We start from the raw sequence: 19,802 nt of genomic DNA, 5'->3' as shown, positions 1-19,802 counted from the left end.
CAAGTAAGGGAGTGGCAAAGAGAGAGGGAGAGAATCCCAAGCAGGCTCTACACTGTCAGCACAATGCCCGATGCAGAGCTCAAACTCACCAACTGTGAGATCATGACCTGAGCCAAAATCAAGAGTCGCACACTTAATCGACTGAGCCACTCAGGTGCCCTGATATCCATGTTGGACTTTTAATTTACAGAACTGTACGCCAATAAATGTGTGTTCTTTTAACCCACTAAATTCGTCGTAATTTGTTACAGCATCAATAGGAAACCAACACAGGGGTGCCTGGGTGGCTCAGTCGGTTAAGCATCCAACTTCAGCTCAGGTCATGATCTCATTGTTGGTGGGCTCGAGCCCTGTGTCAGGCTCTGTGCTGACAGCTCAGAGCCTGGAGCCTGCTCCGGATTCTGTGTCTCCCTCTCTTTCTGCTCCTCCCCCGCTTGCTTTCTGTTTCTTTCTCTGTCTCAACAAGAAATAAACATTAATTTAAAAAATAGGAACTAATATAGTTGGTGTGGGGAAAGCTCAAGTGTTCAGTTTTGGATGTGTTCAGAGAACCTGAGCGTGTTAAAGATCTATGTAGAAGATACCAAATAGGCAGATGGGTAAGAGTCTGGAATTCAGGGGAGAGGTATGGGATGCAGATAAAAATCTGGAGTTGTCAGCGAAGAGGGAAAAGCCAAAAGAATGGATGAGGTTAACAAAGGAGCAAGTGTAGATAGAGAAGAGGTCTAAGGAGTGAGCCCTGGAACACCCAAGTCTGACAGCTGACATCCAGCCGGTGGTTTCAAGGTAGCGAGCACTCCAAAACACAGGCAGGCTCCACGATGTAAATGCACAGCTAAGCAGTAGGTCAGAGGCAGATACTTAACACTCGGCTTGTGAGAACAGGCAGGTGCTGGAGACAGGAATGAGTCACAGATCTCAAATACAGGGAAACAGTCTTGTCAAGAGGAAATAGGCATAGGCCTGGCAATAGAGGTTGAGAAAAACATAAGGACAGAGTCAGGGCGATATATTTTAGACGTTGGCAAAGATGGGACCTTGGCCCTGAACCAGCTTTCTGCCTTGGGCTTCTACTGCATCCTTAACTTGATTCCTGGCCCTTGTGGGTGTTTGTGTATCTTTCTAGCTTATCATTTTCCCTTCTCTCCCATTTCTCCTCCTTTTTCCTTAATTGCGCATAACATACAAATAATATATTCAATTGATTCTGACTTTTTTTTTTCACGTTTTAACACTTCTGAAATCAGATGAATCGTGTCACAGTTTAATTGGCAGCATTTTTTTCCTTCTTGGTATATAAAATAATGATGGTCTTGGGGGCGCCTGGGCGGCTCAGTCGGTTAAGCTTCCGACTTCAGCTCAGGTCACGATCTCACAGTTTGTGAGTTCGAGCCCCGCATCGGGCTTTCTGCTGACAGCTCAGAGCCTGGAGCCTGCTTCGGATCCTGTCTGTCTGTCTGTCTGTCTCTCTCTCTCTCTCTGCCCCTCCCCCACTTGTGCTCCGTCTCTGTCTCTCAAAAATAAATAAAAATGTAAAAAAAAAAATAATGGTGGTCTTAGAGTCAATGGTATCTTTGGTTTCATGAGATACAATTGCTCTCTCATTTAGGGAGCATTTCAAATTTTTCAAATTTTGCATTTTTTTTAAATTTGGAGGGGGCTGAACTTTATTGAAGTTTCACTTACTGAAAATAATATCCGCCAATTTTAAGTGTACAATTAAACGAGTTTACACAAATGCGTGCAGTCATGTAACCATCAGCACAATCATGATAAAGAGCATTTTCATCACTCCAAAATGTTTCCTGGGGTCTCTCTGTGGTCAGTCCTTTCTCCCTACCCCTATCCCCAAGCAATCATTGATCTGCCATCTGGCACTATAGTTTTACCTTTCCTAAAATTTCCGATAAATGAGATCGTACAGCCTGTACTCTCTTTGCGTCTGGGTCTTTTCACTGAGCATAATCATTCTGCGATTCATTCATGTTGACAGACGTTATCAGTTCATTTTCACTGTTGAGTATTATTTCATTCTGTGGATGTGCCACATTTTGTTTGCTCGTTCGCCAGTTGGCAGACATTTGGATCGTCTCCAGTTTGGGGCTATTATAAAAAGCGAATAATTGACCTTTTTCAAAGCGGGAGAAAGGGTAATCCCATGTAAAGCAAGGGGGTTTTATTTTATTTTCTCCTCATGAAGCATGAGAGAATTCTTTTACTTAAAAAAGGATAAGGGAAACAAATCTCATACATTTTGGTCATATTAGTCCTTTAAATACCAGTGAACGGTGAGTGTTCATTAAGTATCTGTGAATCCTAATCAAGGTAAGGAAAGGAAATTCCAAAGTTGCTCAGAGTACACTTTAGAATGAATAATAGAAAATACGAGTCTAAAAAAAGAAAACACAAGTCGCTCCCCCAGTGAGATAAACTTTGGATAACATTGGGCTACTTGAGGAAAACGAAGCCTGCAGAACCTATCTTTTGACCTGAAAAACACTAAACTTTCAAGAGTAAGGATTCCACTTACTTACAGATAGGAATACTGACCCATCTGTGGCTCCAGACGCCTGGCTAGGAGGAGCTAGCTGCGTTGTATGCCGGGATTTGTAGTCCTCGAAAGAGTCGTTCTAGCCAAGATGGCGGCGTTGCTAATGACGTGCGAAGAGCGGCCCCGAGGGAGTCTGAGCCACCAGGGGATTGGGCTGTGCGGACCTTCCGCCGGCGGGAAGTTAAGACCAGGTGCTAAGACCTTTCTATCAAAGGAAGCCTGGCGCCCTGAAGTCTCGCGAGATCCTGGCCGGGCCCAATGGAACGCGGGGCCTGGTTTATCACTAGGGGCGTTTGTTGGGGGCGGAGCTAGACGGGAGTGGGCCGGGCGTCGTAGGTGCCCGGCGTAGCGGCGTTTAGGCCGAGCTGCGGTTCTCAGGAGCGAAGCCGTGGCCATGAAGGAGGAGAAGGATCACAGGCCTAAAGAGAAACGAGTAACCCTGTTGACTCCCCCGGGGGCCACGGGCAGCAGCGGTGGAGCTTCGGGGGACAGCGCCAAAGGGGAAGATAAGCAGGATCGAAATAAGGAGAAGAAGGAGGCGCTGAGCAAGGTGCCTGGCCGGCTGTTGGCCCGGGAGAGGGCGGGACGGGTCCGCCACCCGCGAGGATGGTTGGGAGTGGGGCCGCTCTCTTTCCCCTCCCAGTCTGCCCCTCTGTTTCTTTACCTGAGTGAAAATCACGTCACCTAGTCTTCACCTACTCGCCCGAGATCGAGGGAGCCCCTGTCGGCCAAGCCCCGGGGTACGAGTGAAGGAAAAGGGAGGGATTCCTAGATGAGAAGGTGGAGATCCGAGCTGTGAGAAGAGTGCAAGAGGGATCGATAGTAAAGAGAATGAGGAATTAGAAGGTTAATGGGGGTGGGGGTGGGGGGGTGGATTATTAAATAGTGAAGGGGCCATCGGGGGTGGGAGTAGTTTGTGATCAGAGTAGTAATGGAGGCGAGTTGAGCGGGAGTGGGGGGATTCATGGTCGAGGGGGGGGCGGGGCGGGTTCATCTTATTTTGGGAGCAATAAGGAACTTTTGGTATTCCTTAGCGTTTTGAATTCTCTATGCTGAATGAGGAAGGATTCTGTTTTAGGATATGTTGGCTGTGGTAAGGGGATCATAAATCAAATGTTCGTGGTACCCACAAAAGACCAGGATTGGCCTATTAATTTCTTGTTACTACATCTGTCGAAAAATGGGTGATAGAAAATGATGCAAAAACCTGGTAAACGGCTGGGTTCTGTTTAACAGAACCTAAGATTTTCCTTGTTCTCTGCTGTTCTTATTTCTAAGAGTTTGTAAAAAACAACAAAACAAAACAAAAACAAAGCGTTACGATTGGTCTTGACTAATTCTGAACGTTAGAATAATTTTCTGCTGGGTTTTTAATATGTGAGCTCATCCTTTAAAGACCAACTTTTTTTCAGGGCTGGTGATTCTTTCAGGTATGACAGGAAATGGATTTGTACTAATTTTATTTTCCTTGTTCGTTTCTTAAGGTGGTCATTCGGAGATTACCTCCCACTTTGACCAAGGAGCAGCTTCAGGAACATCTTCAGCCTATGCCGGAGCATGATTATTTTGAGTTTTTTTCTAATGATACTAGGTAAAATGAATAAATAAAAGAGGGCGGGGGTAAATGAAAATTTTTCTTTCATTCTTTTTTACCCTACTGTTTCCATTTGATTTTTGAGCCTGTCTCTTTAATATATGCATACTTGTAATTCAGACACCTGCAAGCACATTTACATAATTGCTTTCCTCTCTGCAGTCTGTATCCTCATATGTATGCCAGAGCATACATCAACTTTAAAAACCAAGAGGACATTATTTTGTTCAGGGATCGCTTTGATGGTTATGTATTCCTTGACAATAAAGGTGAGTCCTTGTAACTGAAGGGGAGTTTCTTTGTCATTTGTATGTTTAAGACAATGTGTGTATCACAGTGTTTTCTCAGTGCCTTCATAGCTTTTCTAAAACTCGGTGATAAAATGTGCAGCATCTAAAGAGTTTTACACATTTACTAAGCTTATTGCAGTCTTATAAATAGATGTGTGACTTTTCACAGCCCTTGGATATTTTTATTAACCTGTTATTTCTGTAGTTTGACCGACTGAATGAAATTGCCACTGTTTTCTCTTCCTGTGGCCAATTTTTTTCGCCCTGGATTAGGCGATCTGTTGTTTTGACTATTTACCAGCTTCAACAGCAATACTGATAAACGGCTCTTTAAACTTGTACAACAAATTTTAAATATTTACTTGTCATCTCACTTCAAGGACCAACATTGATCGATTTAGGTTAAATCCTTTAAGCCAGTAATTCCCAGTTGGGAACACTGTCCAACGTTCCGATTCGTATTTGTGCTTAAAACATCCAACTTCATGATCTCCCACCTTGTATCCAGGATTCTATAGGGAAGAAAAACTTCTGCCTGAACTCTCTCTTTATTATCTGCCACTTGTAACATTGTACCTAGAGGATATCCAAGCTGCTATTTCCCACTTACCTTTTTTGTCTTTGTAACTATTATAGGCAAACAAAGTATCTTTTTGTTGGACTGTTTTTCAGTATTACTTCAGAGTTGGTAAAAATGAAATCTTTGTGAGGGAATATGCCAGGAAAAGTTGAAGGATTTCCACTGTGTTTCACCAGATTTTATTAATCCCCATGCCCCCACAGACCCCTGAAACCACTTACTTCTCCACCCCCAACTTTATTCCACTAGATAGCAGTGTTTTCCTGGAAACCTGAGTTATGTTTAACTTTTTTCCTCTCTTTTTTATCCCTTATATTTAAACAAGTGATGAATTTTTCCAGTTTATTTTTTAATGTCTCGTTCATCTACTTATTAATACTTTTCACACTGTGTCCTTGCCTCCCAACGCTTAGACAACCCATTGTCTCTAAACTTACAGAATTTTCCTTTTTTTTCATTTCTGTATAAGTTCAGTCTGTTACACTGCCATGAAATTAATGTTTTTGAAAATAGTGATTTAAGACAGCAGTTACGGGGGCGGGGGGGGGGGGGGGTCCAAATTCCATAGCCTGGTAGTCAGGGTCCTTCATAGGTTGGCCTCACTTCTGGGGTTTTGGTTTGTTTTTTTGATTTTTCAGCCTCTCTTCCACAATTCCTTCTGCTTTAGTCTGATTTATTTATTCCTTCTCAAATATATCAGTTAATAAACTAATCTGATTCTGTATTCAGTAGGATTTCCAAAACCATGCTTCCTCCCTGACTTCTTTGTGATGCCTTCTGGTCATTTATATTTATTCTATTCTGGCTTATGTCTACATGCCAATGATAGTATTTTATATCCTTTATGACATCATTCTATAACAGGGGTCTGGTGTATTTTCTTTTTCCAGCAGTCACTTGGGTATTTTTTTACTGAGATACAATTCACATACCATAAAATTCCATGGTTTTTAGTATATTCACAAAGTTGTACAACCATCACCACGATGTAATTCCAGAATGTTTTTATTACTCCAAAAAGGATCCTATAACCATTAGTCATCTCCCCTTCCTCCTCCTGTAGATATTTCCTAGAAACAGATTTATACAATATGTAGCCTTTGTGACTGCTTCTTTTACTTAACATGTTTGCAAGGTTCATCCATGTTGTAGCCTATAATCATTACCTCATTCCTTTTTTTTTTGTACACATTTTTTAAAAATTGTGGTAAAATACACAAAATTTACCATCTTAACCATTTGAATTCTACAGTTCAGTTGAATACATTCACACTGTGCAACCAATTCCTAGAACCTGTTTATCTTGCAGGACTGGAACTCTATACCCATTAAACAATAAATCCCCATTTCTTCCTCCCCCCAGCCTCTGGCAACTACCATTCTACCTCTATGAGCCATCATTCTGTCTCCATAAAGTTGGCCATTCTAGGTACCTCATATGAGTGGAACCACATAGTGTCTGACTTTCTGTGATTGGCTTGTTTATTTAGCATAATGTTCTCAAGGTTGAGCCATGTAGGGTGGGTCAGAAACTCCTTTTTAAGCCTAAGTAATATTCCATTGTATGTCTATACTACATTTTGCTTAACCATTTCTCTGTTGGAGGACATTTGGGTTGCTCCCACCTTTTGGCTATTGTGAATAATGCTCCCATGAACGTGGGTGTACAAATATCTACGCAAGTCTCTGCTTTCACTTCTTCTGAATATATACCTGAAGGTGGAGTTGCTGGGTCATATGGTAATTCTAGTTTTAATTCTTTGGAGGAGCCACCATATTGGTTTCCATAACAACCGCACCATTTTGTGTTCCTACCAGTAATGCACGAGGGTTCTAATTTCTTCATGTCTTCGTCAACACTTGTTATTCTCTGTGGTTTGTTTTTTTTTTTTCCTTTAGTAGCTACCTTTCTAATGGGTGTGAGGTGATCGCTCATTGTGGTTTTGATTTGCATTTCCCTAATGATTAGTGTGGTAATATTTTATTCTTTTCATATGCTTGTTAGCCATTTATATATCACCTCTGTAGAAATGTCTATTCAAGTCCTTTGAACATTTTTCAATTGGGTTTTTTGTTGCTGGGGAGTTGTAGGAGTTATTTATATATTTTGTATATATTGACCCCTTATCAGATGTATGATTTACAAATATTTTCTCCCATTCTATGGGTTGTCTTTGTACTCTGTTGTCCCTTAGATAAACAAAAGTTTTTAATTTTGATGTAGTTCAATTATTGATTTTTCACTTTTATTGACTGTGCTTTTGGTGTCTCCTGGCATATTTTTTATAACAGCTTTATTGAGCTATAATTCATATGCCGTAAAATTCACCCTCTTAAAGTATACAGTTCAGTGGGTTTTAGTATATTCACAGAGTTGTACAGCCATCACCACAATCTGATCTTAGAATACATTTCGCTCTCCAAAGAGAAACCCCGTATTCATTAGCTCTCACTCTCCATTCTCCCCCAACTATGCCCCAGCTCTAGGTGGCCACTAATCTTCTTTGTATCTCTCCAGATTTGCCTATTCTAGAGATTCCTGATGTATTTTAAAAAACATTTTTAAATGTTTCTTTTTTGAGAGAGCACGAGGGGAAGGAGCAGAATCCGAAGCAGGCCCCAGGCTCCAAGCTGTCGGCACAGAGCCCAATGCAGGGCCTGAACTCACGAGCTGTGAGATCATGACCTGAGCCAAAGTCGGACGCTGAACCGACTAAGCCACCCACGCGCCCCTCTGATGTATGTTTTAAACGAACATTGATTTATAGATTTTTCCCCCCTCATATCAAAATATCACACTTTAAAAGTTGAAGTTAAATGATTATTTTACTTCCCTGCCATATCTTTTCGTTATGTTATCAGTGTGAAATTGGGGCTCCTTTGGTAACATACTGATGTTAGTTGTGCCCATGTGATTTGTGCCCTTGTGATTCATTCCCATTGAGGGGCCCTATTCAGTTGACTGCTGTCAAAGGAGGCCTAGAGAATGGTGGGTTGACTCTCTTGTATCCACTTTTGGCTTTTTTGTTGTTATAGCAAGTGTGGTATTTTTTTCTAAACAGGTCAGGAATATCCTGCCATAGTAGAATTTGCACCTTTTCAAAAAGCTGCAAAAAAGAAGACTAAGAAAAGAGATACCAAAGTTGGGACTATCGATGATGGTACAGTATAGCTCTAGTTATGTAATGCTATTGCCCTGGGTTTTTTTAAAAAAAATTACTACCTTTGTGGGAATTAATTGGATTCCAGTCTTTCAAATAGGAAAACACACAGAATAAAGTTTGTGAGAAATGTAATTTCACTGGTGAAAGCTTTGCTTAATTGTCGGAATAGAAGTGGGTTTCCTGTAGAGTTCCCACTCTGGCTGGTGCCATCTCATTCCTTCACCATCAAGCAATATAGCATTGACTGTCGAGCAGTAAATTACCTTTGGCTTGTTGACTGGAAGACAATGGTGAAAAATCAGATGTATCAAAGTACAACTCTTTGAGGTCTCAATGTATTTTATGATGATGATTATTTATTTATTTATTTTTTTAACGTTTATTTTTATTTTTGAGAGACAGAGAGAGACAGCATGAGTGGGAGAGGGGCAGAGAGGGACAGAGACCCAGAATCTGAAGCAGGCTCCAGGCTCTGAGCTGACAGCACAGAGCCTGACATGGGGCTCGAACCCACGAGCCGTGAGATCATGACCTGAGCCGAAGTCGGACGCTCAACCGACTGAGCCACCCAGGCGCCCCTTATTTATTTCTTTTGATTTCCATTTTTATAGAGAGGGAAGGTTTATCATCGAGAGCTGGGATGGAAAATTTTCTATCCTTGAGGAACATAACCTAAAGTAGTGGAAGTGGCTAGTCCTATTTTCCTGGGCTTTGCATATGCAGTTAACTGCACACATAGTAATTACATTGAACTGGAATACGGGAACCGCAAAACTGGAATAATTGCCACGTAAGGTAAACTGGATCCAGATTTTGAGCTCTGTGTAATGTTATGTTGGATACAGACTTAGCTGTAACGTTTTGTATCTGATATTTTGGAATCCTCTAGTTTGATTTCCATTACTTATTATTAGAGTGGGTATTATAAAGAAAACACAGAAAAGATTCAACACACAGCTAGTGACTGATTATATCATAGATTCGGATCTGGAAGACTAGATCAAGTGACATGCCCCACAGTGCGCAGAAACTCCAAATACCAGCAATGGGATGACGCCAATGTGTTACCCTTTCTGATGTCAGATGCGTCGAGAAAACTCCAGGAATCATCAGCTCCAGTGCAACATCTAGGACATCCCCCCTCAATATGTTGGGTTTACTTAATGTGTATTTATTTTTGAGAGACACAGAGCACGAGCAGGGGAGGGGCAGAGACAGAGAGGGAGGCAACAGAATCTGAAACAGGCTCCGAGCTGTCAGCACAGAGCCCGATGCGGGGCTCGAGCTCGGGAACGGTGAGGTCGTGACCTGAGCCGAAGCCAGCCGCTTAACCGACTGAGCCACCCAGGCGCCCCGTGTTGGGTTTACTTAAAGTGAGGTATGCCCATACAGGAATTGCTTACGTGCCATCTGTAATACTGGGAAGGTCCCATAACGACAACTTGCAGTTCTCACGTAAGTGTGAGTCTGGATGAGGTGGACAGTAACTTTTAAAAGCAAACTACTTAACATGCCTGGAGGTTCTGTTACAACGTGTGGTGTCTGCTTATCCCTGACTTGAGTGAGTATAGGGAGTAAGAATTCCGAGAGTAATAGGCCAATAAAGCCCTGAATGGTCTAGTGGGTATGTTTAGGTTTATTTTTAATCTTCCATGATGTAGAAAGTTTTTTTTTAAAGTCTGCTATATTTTCTGTTTACCGAAACAATTATTTAGATCCAGAATATAGGAAATTTTTGGAAAGTTATGCTGCAGATAATGAGAAAATGACATCTACTCCAGAGACACTGCTAGAGGAAATAGAAGCAAAAAATAGAGAATTAATAGGTAAGTGGGCAACAGGAATTAAGGGCAACGGCTTTTTCATCAGAAGACCTGACTCCTACTTCTGTCACTTGCTAGCTGTGTGACCAGGGGGAAGGCCCTAACTTCTCTGAGCCTCTGTGCTATAAAGTGCAGACGATAATACCTGCCTCACAGGATTATGTAAATGCATTGATAAGATGGGGAAAATGCTCCGTGACCTATTTTAATGCCATATAAATATAAGTAGAAAAAGTTTGAAGACGCATGGGACGTTTTGACGTCGGCAAGCCTTTGAAGATCAATTGGTATTTTCTGGTAACAAGCAGCTCACGTTCCTGAAAAACATGTGAACTGAAAATGTCAAAAAATGAAGTCCGTTACTGCCAAATTGAAAACTCCTTGAGAAATTCTAGTTTGGACGTTGGCCCTAGCAGTAAATTGTCACTCCTCTCTCAGCTCCAAACATAAGCATAGCCCCTGACCCAGGATTTCCACTCCTAGGAATTTATCCAAAGGAAGTAGGCTTTCAAAAATGCTAACTACAAGGCTAGATAGCATTGTTCAGGATATTGGAAATTAAATTATCTTTCTAAAATGGATCTTATTAATGGATGCAGAGTCTAAGCCCATCTCTGATAATTTCCTTAGAATAAATTCCTGGAAGTGGAATTATGGGGACAAAATGATGAGATATTTTTAGCGCCTTCCCCCAGTTTCTTCCCAGTTGAACAAATTTATATTGCCGTCTGAAACAAGAGACTATCCTTTGCACTTAATTCTCACTGACACTGGGAATTAGTCCATTAAAAAACTGCTTGAATTCGGATTTCTTCACTTTTGAAAAATGTATTTCAGACCTTCAGAATTGAAGTAAACTACTGTAAAACTCTTTTCTGATAATGTACTCGTGAACTGTTTTAAGGGGTACAGTTTTCCCACCTTGGGTGGTTGGCAGGGAATGTCAGAAAATGGAATCCTTTCTAGGGGTTGATAAGTATTATTAATAATCTGTTTACATTTATGTAGCTAAAAAGACAACCCCACTTTTGAGCTTCCTGAAAAACAAGCAGGTAAACCTTTTGTTTTTATAGTTCTCTCGATACTTTATATTTTCACTAGTTCGTAGTCCATAAGCATACGAGCATTGAATTGGGATCCTAGCGGAGAAACAGCTACCTTTTCTACCATGATTCTTTGAAAGATGTGGCTCATTGGCCTCACTCTCTGGCCCTCTCCTTCGTGTTGTTAGGCCAAGGATGCACTCTGCAAACCCAGACGGTCTTTAGCTTATTCCAGAGACACTCCCTTGGTTTCCTAAAAGCCTCTGGAGATACGGCATGGCAACAGTGGGGAGATTCTGATACTGGCAGGCCCTGGTCTTTATTCTCAGATTCTCAGTGGGGTGGCGAGGGGGTTAAAGAGGTAGAAAGTAGGAAGGAAAGACAGTCCCGTCTAGTGGGTGCCCACCATAACTTTTGGATTAGGTTTTTGGTGATGATTACCTTGTTTGAAGGCTTATGTGGATGTTTCTTTCCAGAGAATGAGAGAAGAAAAAAGAGAAGAAAGAAGGAGGCGAGAAATAGAAAGAAAAAGACAAAGAGAAGAAGAGAGGAGGAAGTGGAAGGAAGAAGAAAAACGAAAAAGGAAAGATATAGAAAAGCTAAAGAAGATAGACAGAGTTCCAGAAAGGGACAAATTAAAGGACGAACCAAAGATAAAGGTATGAAAATGATGTGAGCTGACTGCATGTTGCTAAAAATTGCATGTACTTCTTTAAATATGCATGCATCTTGTGCTGTTGTAAACATAATTTTTTTTAATTTGTTTTTGTCTTTGTGGGGGGGGGAGGAGGTGAACCAATAGAAATCCTTCCTATGATGCGAATGGTATTGTTTTTAAAAATTCAAGATAATCTAAAAGAATTAAGTAATTTACATGATATTTTTTCATGAAGATCTGTTATTTTTATCACAGAAAATGTTCAATGTTTGGATTATTATTCTCAGTTCTTCATAAGTAAGGGCTTAGGGCTGGCTGGCATGAATTACGGGTTTTATTCAGCTTTTCCTTCATATTTGATACATGAAGTTGCCTCATCTGTTTGTTTTCCACTGTCTTCAGGTACACAGGTTTCTGTTACAAGCTGTGAATCAGAAAAATGTAAGGACCCAAGTACATGATACAGAGCACCTAGTATCATGTCACACACACAGGTCTTAGTTCATAATAAGTCCTTTTGGTGGTGGTGGTAGTGATACCTGTAGAAAACTCCTTCCAACTGACTTGAGTCTTCTTGAAATCTGAGCCATTTTCAATTCCTACCTTAGAAGGAAGCCCCAATGACTTCCTGATGCTCTGCTGGGTCCCCGGAAGCTTTAACAATCTACGGCTAGAGGACAACCATGCCTAAATCGCTCTTTCTTTCCATATGCCTCTCCTAACGGGCTGCCTTGTGGGAGTATTAGGGATAAATATAGCCTGTGTTACACGCTTCCCTTTCACATGATTCTCCCCGTTACCGTCTCTCATCTGCCTGGGGATCTGGGAGCAGCTGATTGTGATGAACGCATCGCACCTAGGAAGAGGCGAGCTTGTAGAAAGCTCCCAGCCTTACCGCTTCCCTTCTGAGGGCATGGCTGAGGCAGCTCTTCCAGCAAACTTCCTGGGGAAGTACTGCCTAGTCCTTCAGAGAAAGGGAAAATCTCACGGAGATGGTGGCAGGGTCTCCTCCTCTTACCTCCTCAAAATGAAGCAGTTTATGGCCAGAGCGTGTTCCCCCAAGCCTCTCCTGGGCTCATTACAGGCGATAAGGAGCTTGGGCAGCAGGGTGGGGAGATTCCCACCTTAATTCTTTCCAGCGATCTCTCTCTCTCTGTCTGCCGTGGCACAAGTGACCTGACTTGCTGTTCCTATCAGCAAGGCAGAAGGTTGAGCCAGCCACACTAGAAACTTTCACGATTGTTCTTAATAGAGTAATGAACATCCTGGCTTCTAACGAAGATGTTCATTAGAAAAAATAAGAACACTTCCAATGAAACCTGCACATGGTATCCTCACTACATCGATGCTCCGTAGCGTCCAGTGTGGACTGGCCATTTGCCGTGGCTACGTGCTGCAGGCCTTCATGCTCAAGTCTTTCTTGTGGTGCTTTGCCTCTTGCTTGCTGACTCGTGTGATGCCTTCACCCTGAGATGAACCTTTGTATGATGCCTTCGCTCTGAGACTCGAAATTCTTCTATTCTGCCTAAGAATCACTCTGAATATCCAACACTTGGGGATATTCTAGAGAGGTCTGTGGCAGCGATGGGAGAAAGAGACTGTTTTGTTAGCAATTTGGACTTCGTAAGGCACGTTTATTTTAGAACTGCATTTTGTCATATGTATGTGTGTCATATATATGCATGTGTATGTATATATATGTGACATTGAGCAGAGTTCCTACTCCGTAGAGACGGAACCTCACCGTTCTGTGAGGCCTTTGGATTTTTAAATCAAATGATGAAAATTATGTCTGATCGTACCATCATAAGTGTGTTATTCTCAGGCTCAAGGCAGAATTATTCTTGCAATGGATCCCTCCTTTGGTGACAAAGGTATCGGTCACTCCAAGCACGACAGGCAAACGGCTGTCCAACATTACTGTCCAACAGTAATGATCTGCCCGGCATCTTCGATTTGTGGCCTATTTTCCCATCAAGTTACATCAGTATGCTAGCTGGCTACAGAAGGCATACTTGGAAGTGTGCACTGTTTCACTAAAAGGTTGACCCATTTCAAGCCAAAGGAGTCTTGATCCTATTGCCACAAGTGATTAAACCACCTGGAGTGGATAACACTTTCCACGTTCATAGCCTCCTTTTAGTCAATTACTGCTCTCCGTGCGCTAGTTCTTAACCTGGAAGTTTAAGAGTAGCTGCAGAAAAAGGCCTCCTATAGCCTAAATTTAAATCACTTGGAATATTGTTTTCTCGGGTAGAATCAGAAGAGAATGTCCCACCCTTGAAAATAAGAATACGTTTGTTCTCTTTAAAGCTACTCAAGAAGCCAGAAAAGGGAGATGAAAAAGAATTAGACAAAAGAGAAAAAGCCAAGAAACTAGACAAAGAGAATCTGAACGATGAAAGAGCCAGCGGGCAAAGTTGTACACTGCCCAAGCGCTCTGACGGCGAGCCTAAAGACGAAAAGCCTAAGAGGTCAGTGGCCGAGGGCTCCTTGGGACACTCCGTTTTCAGCCTGTTTCAACGTGTCAGTTTTACCGCTGTGTCCTGGCTGGTGCCCGAAGGGGGGCGGGAGTGCAGGGGATGAGGAGGAAAGGTTTCAGATATTCTAGCATCTTAGTCTGGGCGAACGAACTTAGGGGTTTTGTTACTGGTTTTCAAAACGCTCGCGTTTTTTCACCCTGCTCCAAAAGCACAAGGTCACCTGTCGTGGCCGCGTCCTAACCGGAGCGCCTCCGTGCACGGGAGCAGGCCACAGGGAGCAGGCGGCGTTTGGAGGTGCCATCTGAGATCTGTTCCCCTCGCAGGCCGGAAGACGAGGGCGGCCGAGACTACCGGGAGCGGGAGCGGGAGCGGGACTACGAGCGGGACCAAGAGCGCCTCCTGCGGGAGAGGGAGAGGCTGAAGCGGCAGGAAGAGGAGCGCCGCAGGCAGAAGGAGCGATATGAGAAGGAGAAGGCTTTTAAGAGGAAGGAAGAGGAAATGAAAAAAGAGAAAGAAGCGGTTCGGGACAAAGGAAAGAAGCCGGAAAGTACCGAATCCGTAGGCAGCTCCGAAAAAACTGAAAAGAAAGAGGAAGTGGTTAAGAGAGATCGCATAAGAAACAAGGTGGTGCTTTTTGTTCTGTTTGTTTCCATGAGGACTTTTGCTCTCCTCTCGCACGTGTAGAGGCGAGGGCCAGCTCGCTGTGTGTGGCAGACTTTTTACAGGGGATCTTTAACTGTCTGCAACCTTTTTTCGGTCTCGGTGCGGTCCTTTGATTAACTTCTTGTAGGCATTTCAGACACACACAAAAGTAGAACAGAGAAGAACAAGACACACGCTTCAGCAGTTACCGGCTCCCGGCCAAGCTTTCTACTCTACCCCATCCCTGCCCCTACTGATGCTTTTCAAGCAGATCCTAGACACAGAATTTCTTCTTTAAATACGTCGATATTAGAGACAGAGATTCTTTTTCTTCATAGAACCCGGTAGCGTTTTCACACCAACCCCACCCCCCCAACACACACTAGTAAGTCCTCAGCGCCCTACCTACTGCGTTTTTCCCAATCGCCTCATTAGTAACTTCTTGATAGGCTCCAAGCAAGGTCCACCAATTGTATTGTATCCTTAGGTCTCTTTTAACCTAAACAATCCCCCCTCCTTTTGTTTTCCTGCCCTTTATTTGCTGCAGAAACCACTTTGTCCTGTGGAACTCTCAGCTCTAAATGGTCTATCTTCTACGTTTCCTTGAAAACTGGTAGTTCTATCTTGAAAAACAGGGGTCGGCCGATTTTTTTTCTGTAAAGGGCCAGATGGTAAGCAGTGTAGGCCTTATGGGCCATATGGTCTCTATCACAACCACTAAGCTCCGTAGGAAAGCAGGTATAGATAATATGAAAAGAGTGAGTACGGCTGTGTGCCGCACTCTGTTCATGAAAACAGGCGGCTCCTCACCCACAGGCCTGAATACACTCAGGCTCAATTTTTGGCGAGAACACTTCATAGATGGAGGGGCGCCTGGCTGGCTCGGTCGGTAGAGCATGCGACTCTTGATCTCGGGGTTGTGGGTTCGAGCCCCGTGTTGCATATAGAGGTTACTTAAAAATAAGATAATTAAAAAAAAAAAAAGAATACTTCATAGACGGGTGTTGTGTACTTCCTATCGTATGGTGTCAGGAAACGTGTGATGCCCGGGCGCCCCGTTAGTGTAATGCTATGATCAATACATAGCAATTGCATTGTGGTTATGGAATAGGATGTCCTTGTTCTTAGGGTATACAAGCTGAAATATTTAGGGATGAAGGGTCATGATGTGTGCAACTTAAATGGAAAACAATACGTACTAGAGGCTGAAATAGCACATGACAAAACGTTCATAATTGCGAATCCAGGAGAAGGGTACTAGGTGTTCACTATGCAGGTTTTGCAACATTTCTATAGATTTAAAATTTCTCAGGGTGAAGAAATTGAACAAACAACCAATCGGTAGGTTCAGGTATTGTAAGCCTGACCCATGTATTCTAAACATTTTTAGCCTGAAATTCAGTGTATCCAGGAAAGGCAAGATAGACACTTGATCCTTTCCCTTTATGCACCGGCATTCAGAGTAATGAGTTGGGGTCCCAGCAACTTCTAGGTCATCTGTGAGTTTTGCCTTGTCATAAGAACTTGTGGATTTAGAAATATTTGATGGATTCCAACTTGGTTTTATCAGTTATCATCCTTGTTGACGTTTAAATTGTCCCATCTTTGCACAGCGGGAGCCCCATCATCCGTTTCTTCAAATACTGTGCAGGAATCTTTGTCTGTTTTAACATCTCATCTTATAAAAATATTGAGACATTTTGCTGGAATTATTCAGTTGAGACTAATGCTTTAAGGCTAGCTTTCAGACGCTAGGGAGAAAGGGTAAGGAAGGCTCATGTAATCTTTTTGTTGAGTTCTAAAAAGGACCTATACATCTAAGTTTTCCAGGATCACACTATCATAAACCACACTCATGACTTGAACCGAGAGGTACATGATGACTTTGTTGAGGGTTATTAGGAATTGGAGATCAAAAGAGCCACCTAGAGAGTCTCAAGCTGGGGTGTTAAACTGTCATACGTGAATTAAGAAATAACCATGCTTTGTGGCAAGTTGCATGGGGTATGAGCTCGTAATTTCAGGGGGGTCTTCACTAAGACTTTGCATTGTTTTTTTTAAGGTTTTTATTTATTTGAGAGAGAGAGAGAGAGAGAGAGAGAGAGAATCCCAAGCAGACTGTGTGCTGATAGCTTGTCTACTGTGGGTCTAGAACTCACGAACTGTGAGATCAGGACCTGAGCCGAAATCCAGTCGGACACCTAACCGACTGAGCCACGCAGGCGCCCCAAGGCTTTGCCTTCTTCATTTTGGTTTTCCTCCTAAAACTTTGCTATGTGGTAGCGAATGTTAAAGTCCGTTTACGGATGAGGAGGAGAGACAGGCGATGGCTGAGGTTTCGAAGTAAAGAAAATTCAAGCTAATTCAGCTCATCTTGAGATGGTTATAAAAATTAGACTTATTGGAAACTTACCCTCAGCGTACACAATAATACTTAATAAATGGTTGCTCTTCTTTGGAGAGAGGGGAAAGGAGGCGGGAGGTTAAAAGCAAGTTAACCATCAACACTGTCGTGTCCTGTGCCCTCACGTTTCTGGCCTCGTAGGGGTTGTTTCGGGGTACATACCAACCTATCATTCGTGACTCCGAAGACCCCCTGGGAATGTCTGGCGGCGATGTTGTGACATTAACATTTCATTTTACTTTAGGATCGCCCGGCAATGCAGCTTTACCAGCCAGGAGCTCGAAGCCGAAACCGACTCTGTCCGCCTGATGACGGCACCAAGTCTGGAGATGTGGCGCTAGAAAAGAAGCAGGAAAGTGGTATTAGCCATAGGAAAGAAGGAGGAGAGGAGTGATAAGTCCAAACGGCCTTAGGTGTCCTGACTGTCTAGGCAGCCAAAGAGCACGTATTAAGCAATCCAGAAGTGCCTTCAGGGCAAAGGAATAGAGACAGAGGAAGGGATCGCTGGGCTGGTGAGGTACACTGCAGAGGAGTACGTTCTTTTTTTTTTGTTGTTCTTTTTTTTGCGTCCGAGCAGGAGCCCGGTTGCAGGTTCAGGTTGGAAATACAATTTCACTTTCTTATGCAGTTCCTACAAAGTCATTTTAAAGTGTCAAAGATGAGGGAGGGGCCACGCAGTGCGGTTTGCAGGCGGGAAATGTCCAGTGAGGAGTTAATTAGGTGCGACCCGAGGAGGGTAAAAAAAAGACAGCTCGTTCTGTAATCAAAGGTTTTGGTCAAACCCTGGATTGAACTTTTCTGAATCCGAGTGGAACAGAGTCACTGTGAAGTCTTGTTCAGATCTAATTACATTCATTGTTGGTGATAACTGTTGACCGTGTAGCGTAGACGCAACGAGCATGTAATTGTAGTACAAGGACAGTGAAGGGTATAACACGTTTGCGCCTGTGCAAAAACTGAATTATGTCGTGTCTATATCCTGGGTCCTGAAGTTTGGGGATTAGTTGTAGTTTTTTATTTGCTTATGTGAGCTTAGCGCCAAGAATATTTTTAAACCTCTCCTTTTTGCCTTTAGCGATTTTGATATTAATGAGTAAAATTTAACCTGTGTTTGGTTCTTGACAATCCAGTCTTTGTTTTATCTTAGGTCCGATGATCTGAGGGCATACCCTCTCCGGGAAGGAAACTGCACCAATTTCTGTTCCTGTCAGATAGCTACTTTTAGTCCTAGCTTTTTTGCATTGATGTCAATAAATACCAATATCACTCAAGTATGAAGCTAAGTGTTTGTTTGTTTTTTTTATTACCTTTACTAACTAGCTATTAATTTGGAGAGATGAGCCTTTTGATACTGAATTCACCTCTCGGGAATTTTGAAGGGGGACGAGCGATATTCGCTTCTGCCTTCACCAGCGTTAGGCCTTTGCTTTGCCCACCAAGATCAAATCATGGTTCACTACTCTTGTTCCTCAAGAACCGGAATGTCCGGACGGCATCCTGCCAGCCTCCCCTGAGGTGGCGTCGCTCTGCCGTTACCGAAGTCACCGCTTCATGTTCTCCTCGGCTTTGAGAAAGCAGTTTCCCAAGAAGCAGGGAAAGAGGAGGAGCCATCAAAGGTTCCCTGAAGGGAATGCTCCTCAACTGGGAGACAGCACCCAAATACGGGCAGGGAGACCGTCAGAGAGAGTGGCTGCCGGTGTTCCGTGCCGCGTGGCGGTGATGGAAGACAAGAAAGGTGCTCGTTGCGCTTGGCGGTATTGAGGTCACCGGTGAACTGATGGGGGCAGAAACCATGTTATAGTGAGGGGTGAGTGGCGTGTAGGAAATAGAGATGGGGGCAGCTGGATAAATGGACCTTGGAGCTCAGAGGAGAGACTTGGGCTGGAGATACAGGTTTGGAATTCATCTGTTGTTTTTTTTTTTAATTTTTTTTTAACATTTATTTATTTTTGAGACAGAGAGCATGAACAGGGGAGGGTCAGAGAGAGAGGGAGACACAGAATCCGAAACAGGCTCCAGGCTCTGAGCGGTCAGCACAGAGCCCGACGCGGGGCTCGAACCCACAGACCGCGAGATCATGACCTGAGCCGAAGTCGGACGCTTAACTGACTGAGCCACCCAGGGGCCCTGGAATTCATCTGTTTTTAGGTGATTGCTGAAGCATGGGTCTAAATTTAGTCACTTAGGGTGAGACGGTAAAGAAAGAACAAGCAGACCTAGGGCCCAGCCTTGAAGAACGCGAAGGTGACAGGGAAGGAAAAGTATCTACATGGGGCGCCTGGGTGGCTCAGTCAGGGAAGCATCCGACTTCAGTTCAGGTCATGATCTCACGGTTTGTGAGTTCCAGCCCCGCGTCGGGCTCTGTGCTGACAGCTCGCAGCCTGGAGCCTGCTTCGGATTCTGTGTCTCCCTCGCTCTCTGCTCCTCCCCGGCTCGCTCCCAAAAATAAACATTAAAAAAATGTTTAAGGAAAAAGAAGTATCTACATGGGGCGCCCGGGTGGCTCACTCGGTTGAGCGTCGAACTTCGGCTCAGGCCAGGATCTCACAGTTTGTGAGTTCGAGCCCCGC

General features: G+C 43.3%; 1 protein-coding gene across 2 annotated transcripts; it reads left to right on the top strand.

The window, feature by feature from the left end:
* The first annotated feature begins 2,851 nt into the window (after window positions 1-2,851).
* UPF3B (UPF3B regulator of nonsense mediated mRNA decay) lies at window positions 2,852-18,510 on the top strand. 2 transcript variants are annotated; one of them, XM_030305694.1, is made up of 11 exons: window positions 2,852-3,101; window positions 4,036-4,142; window positions 4,308-4,414; window positions 8,078-8,176; window positions 9,895-10,005; window positions 11,011-11,054; window positions 11,522-11,704; window positions 12,106-12,144; window positions 14,017-14,177; window positions 14,510-14,810; window positions 17,477-18,510. In XM_030305694.1, the coding sequence occupies exons 1-11, from the start codon at window positions 2,946-2,948 to the stop codon at window positions 17,624-17,626; spliced, it is 1,458 nt and encodes a 485-aa protein (XP_030161554.1). In that variant the 5' UTR covers window positions 2,852-2,945; the 3' UTR covers window positions 17,627-18,510. The 2 variants fall into 2 exon arrangements, with proteins under 2 accessions (XP_030161554.1, XP_030161555.1); XM_030305695.1 differs by lacking the exon at window positions 12,106-12,144 and having other exon boundaries at window positions 2,853-3,101.
* The last annotated feature ends 1,292 nt before the right edge of the window (window positions 18,511-19,802 follow it).

This window comes from Lynx canadensis, chromosome X (assembly GCF_007474595.2).
Source record: "Lynx canadensis isolate LIC74 chromosome X, mLynCan4.pri.v2, whole genome shotgun sequence".
In the NCBI taxonomy this organism is placed as follows: domain Eukaryota; kingdom Metazoa; phylum Chordata; class Mammalia; order Carnivora; family Felidae; genus Lynx; species Lynx canadensis.
The sequence above is the reverse complement of the archived record's forward strand: the minus strand, read 5'-3'. Positions and strand labels throughout refer to the sequence as shown.

Bases quoted from the DNA above. Each gene is read 5' to 3' on its own strand.
- UPF3B (XM_030305694.1), top strand. From the start codon at position 2,946: ATGAAGGAGGAGAAGGATCACAGGCCTAAAGAGAAACGAGTAACCCTG. The intron at 3,102-4,035 runs GTGCCTGGCCGG...TCGTTTCTTAAG, and splicing joins AGAAGGAGGCGCTGAGCAAG to GTGGTCATTCGGAGATTACC. The intron at 11,705-12,105 runs GTATGAAAATGA...CACTGTCTTCAG, and splicing joins AGGACGAACCAAAGATAAAG to GTACACAGGTTTCTGTTACA.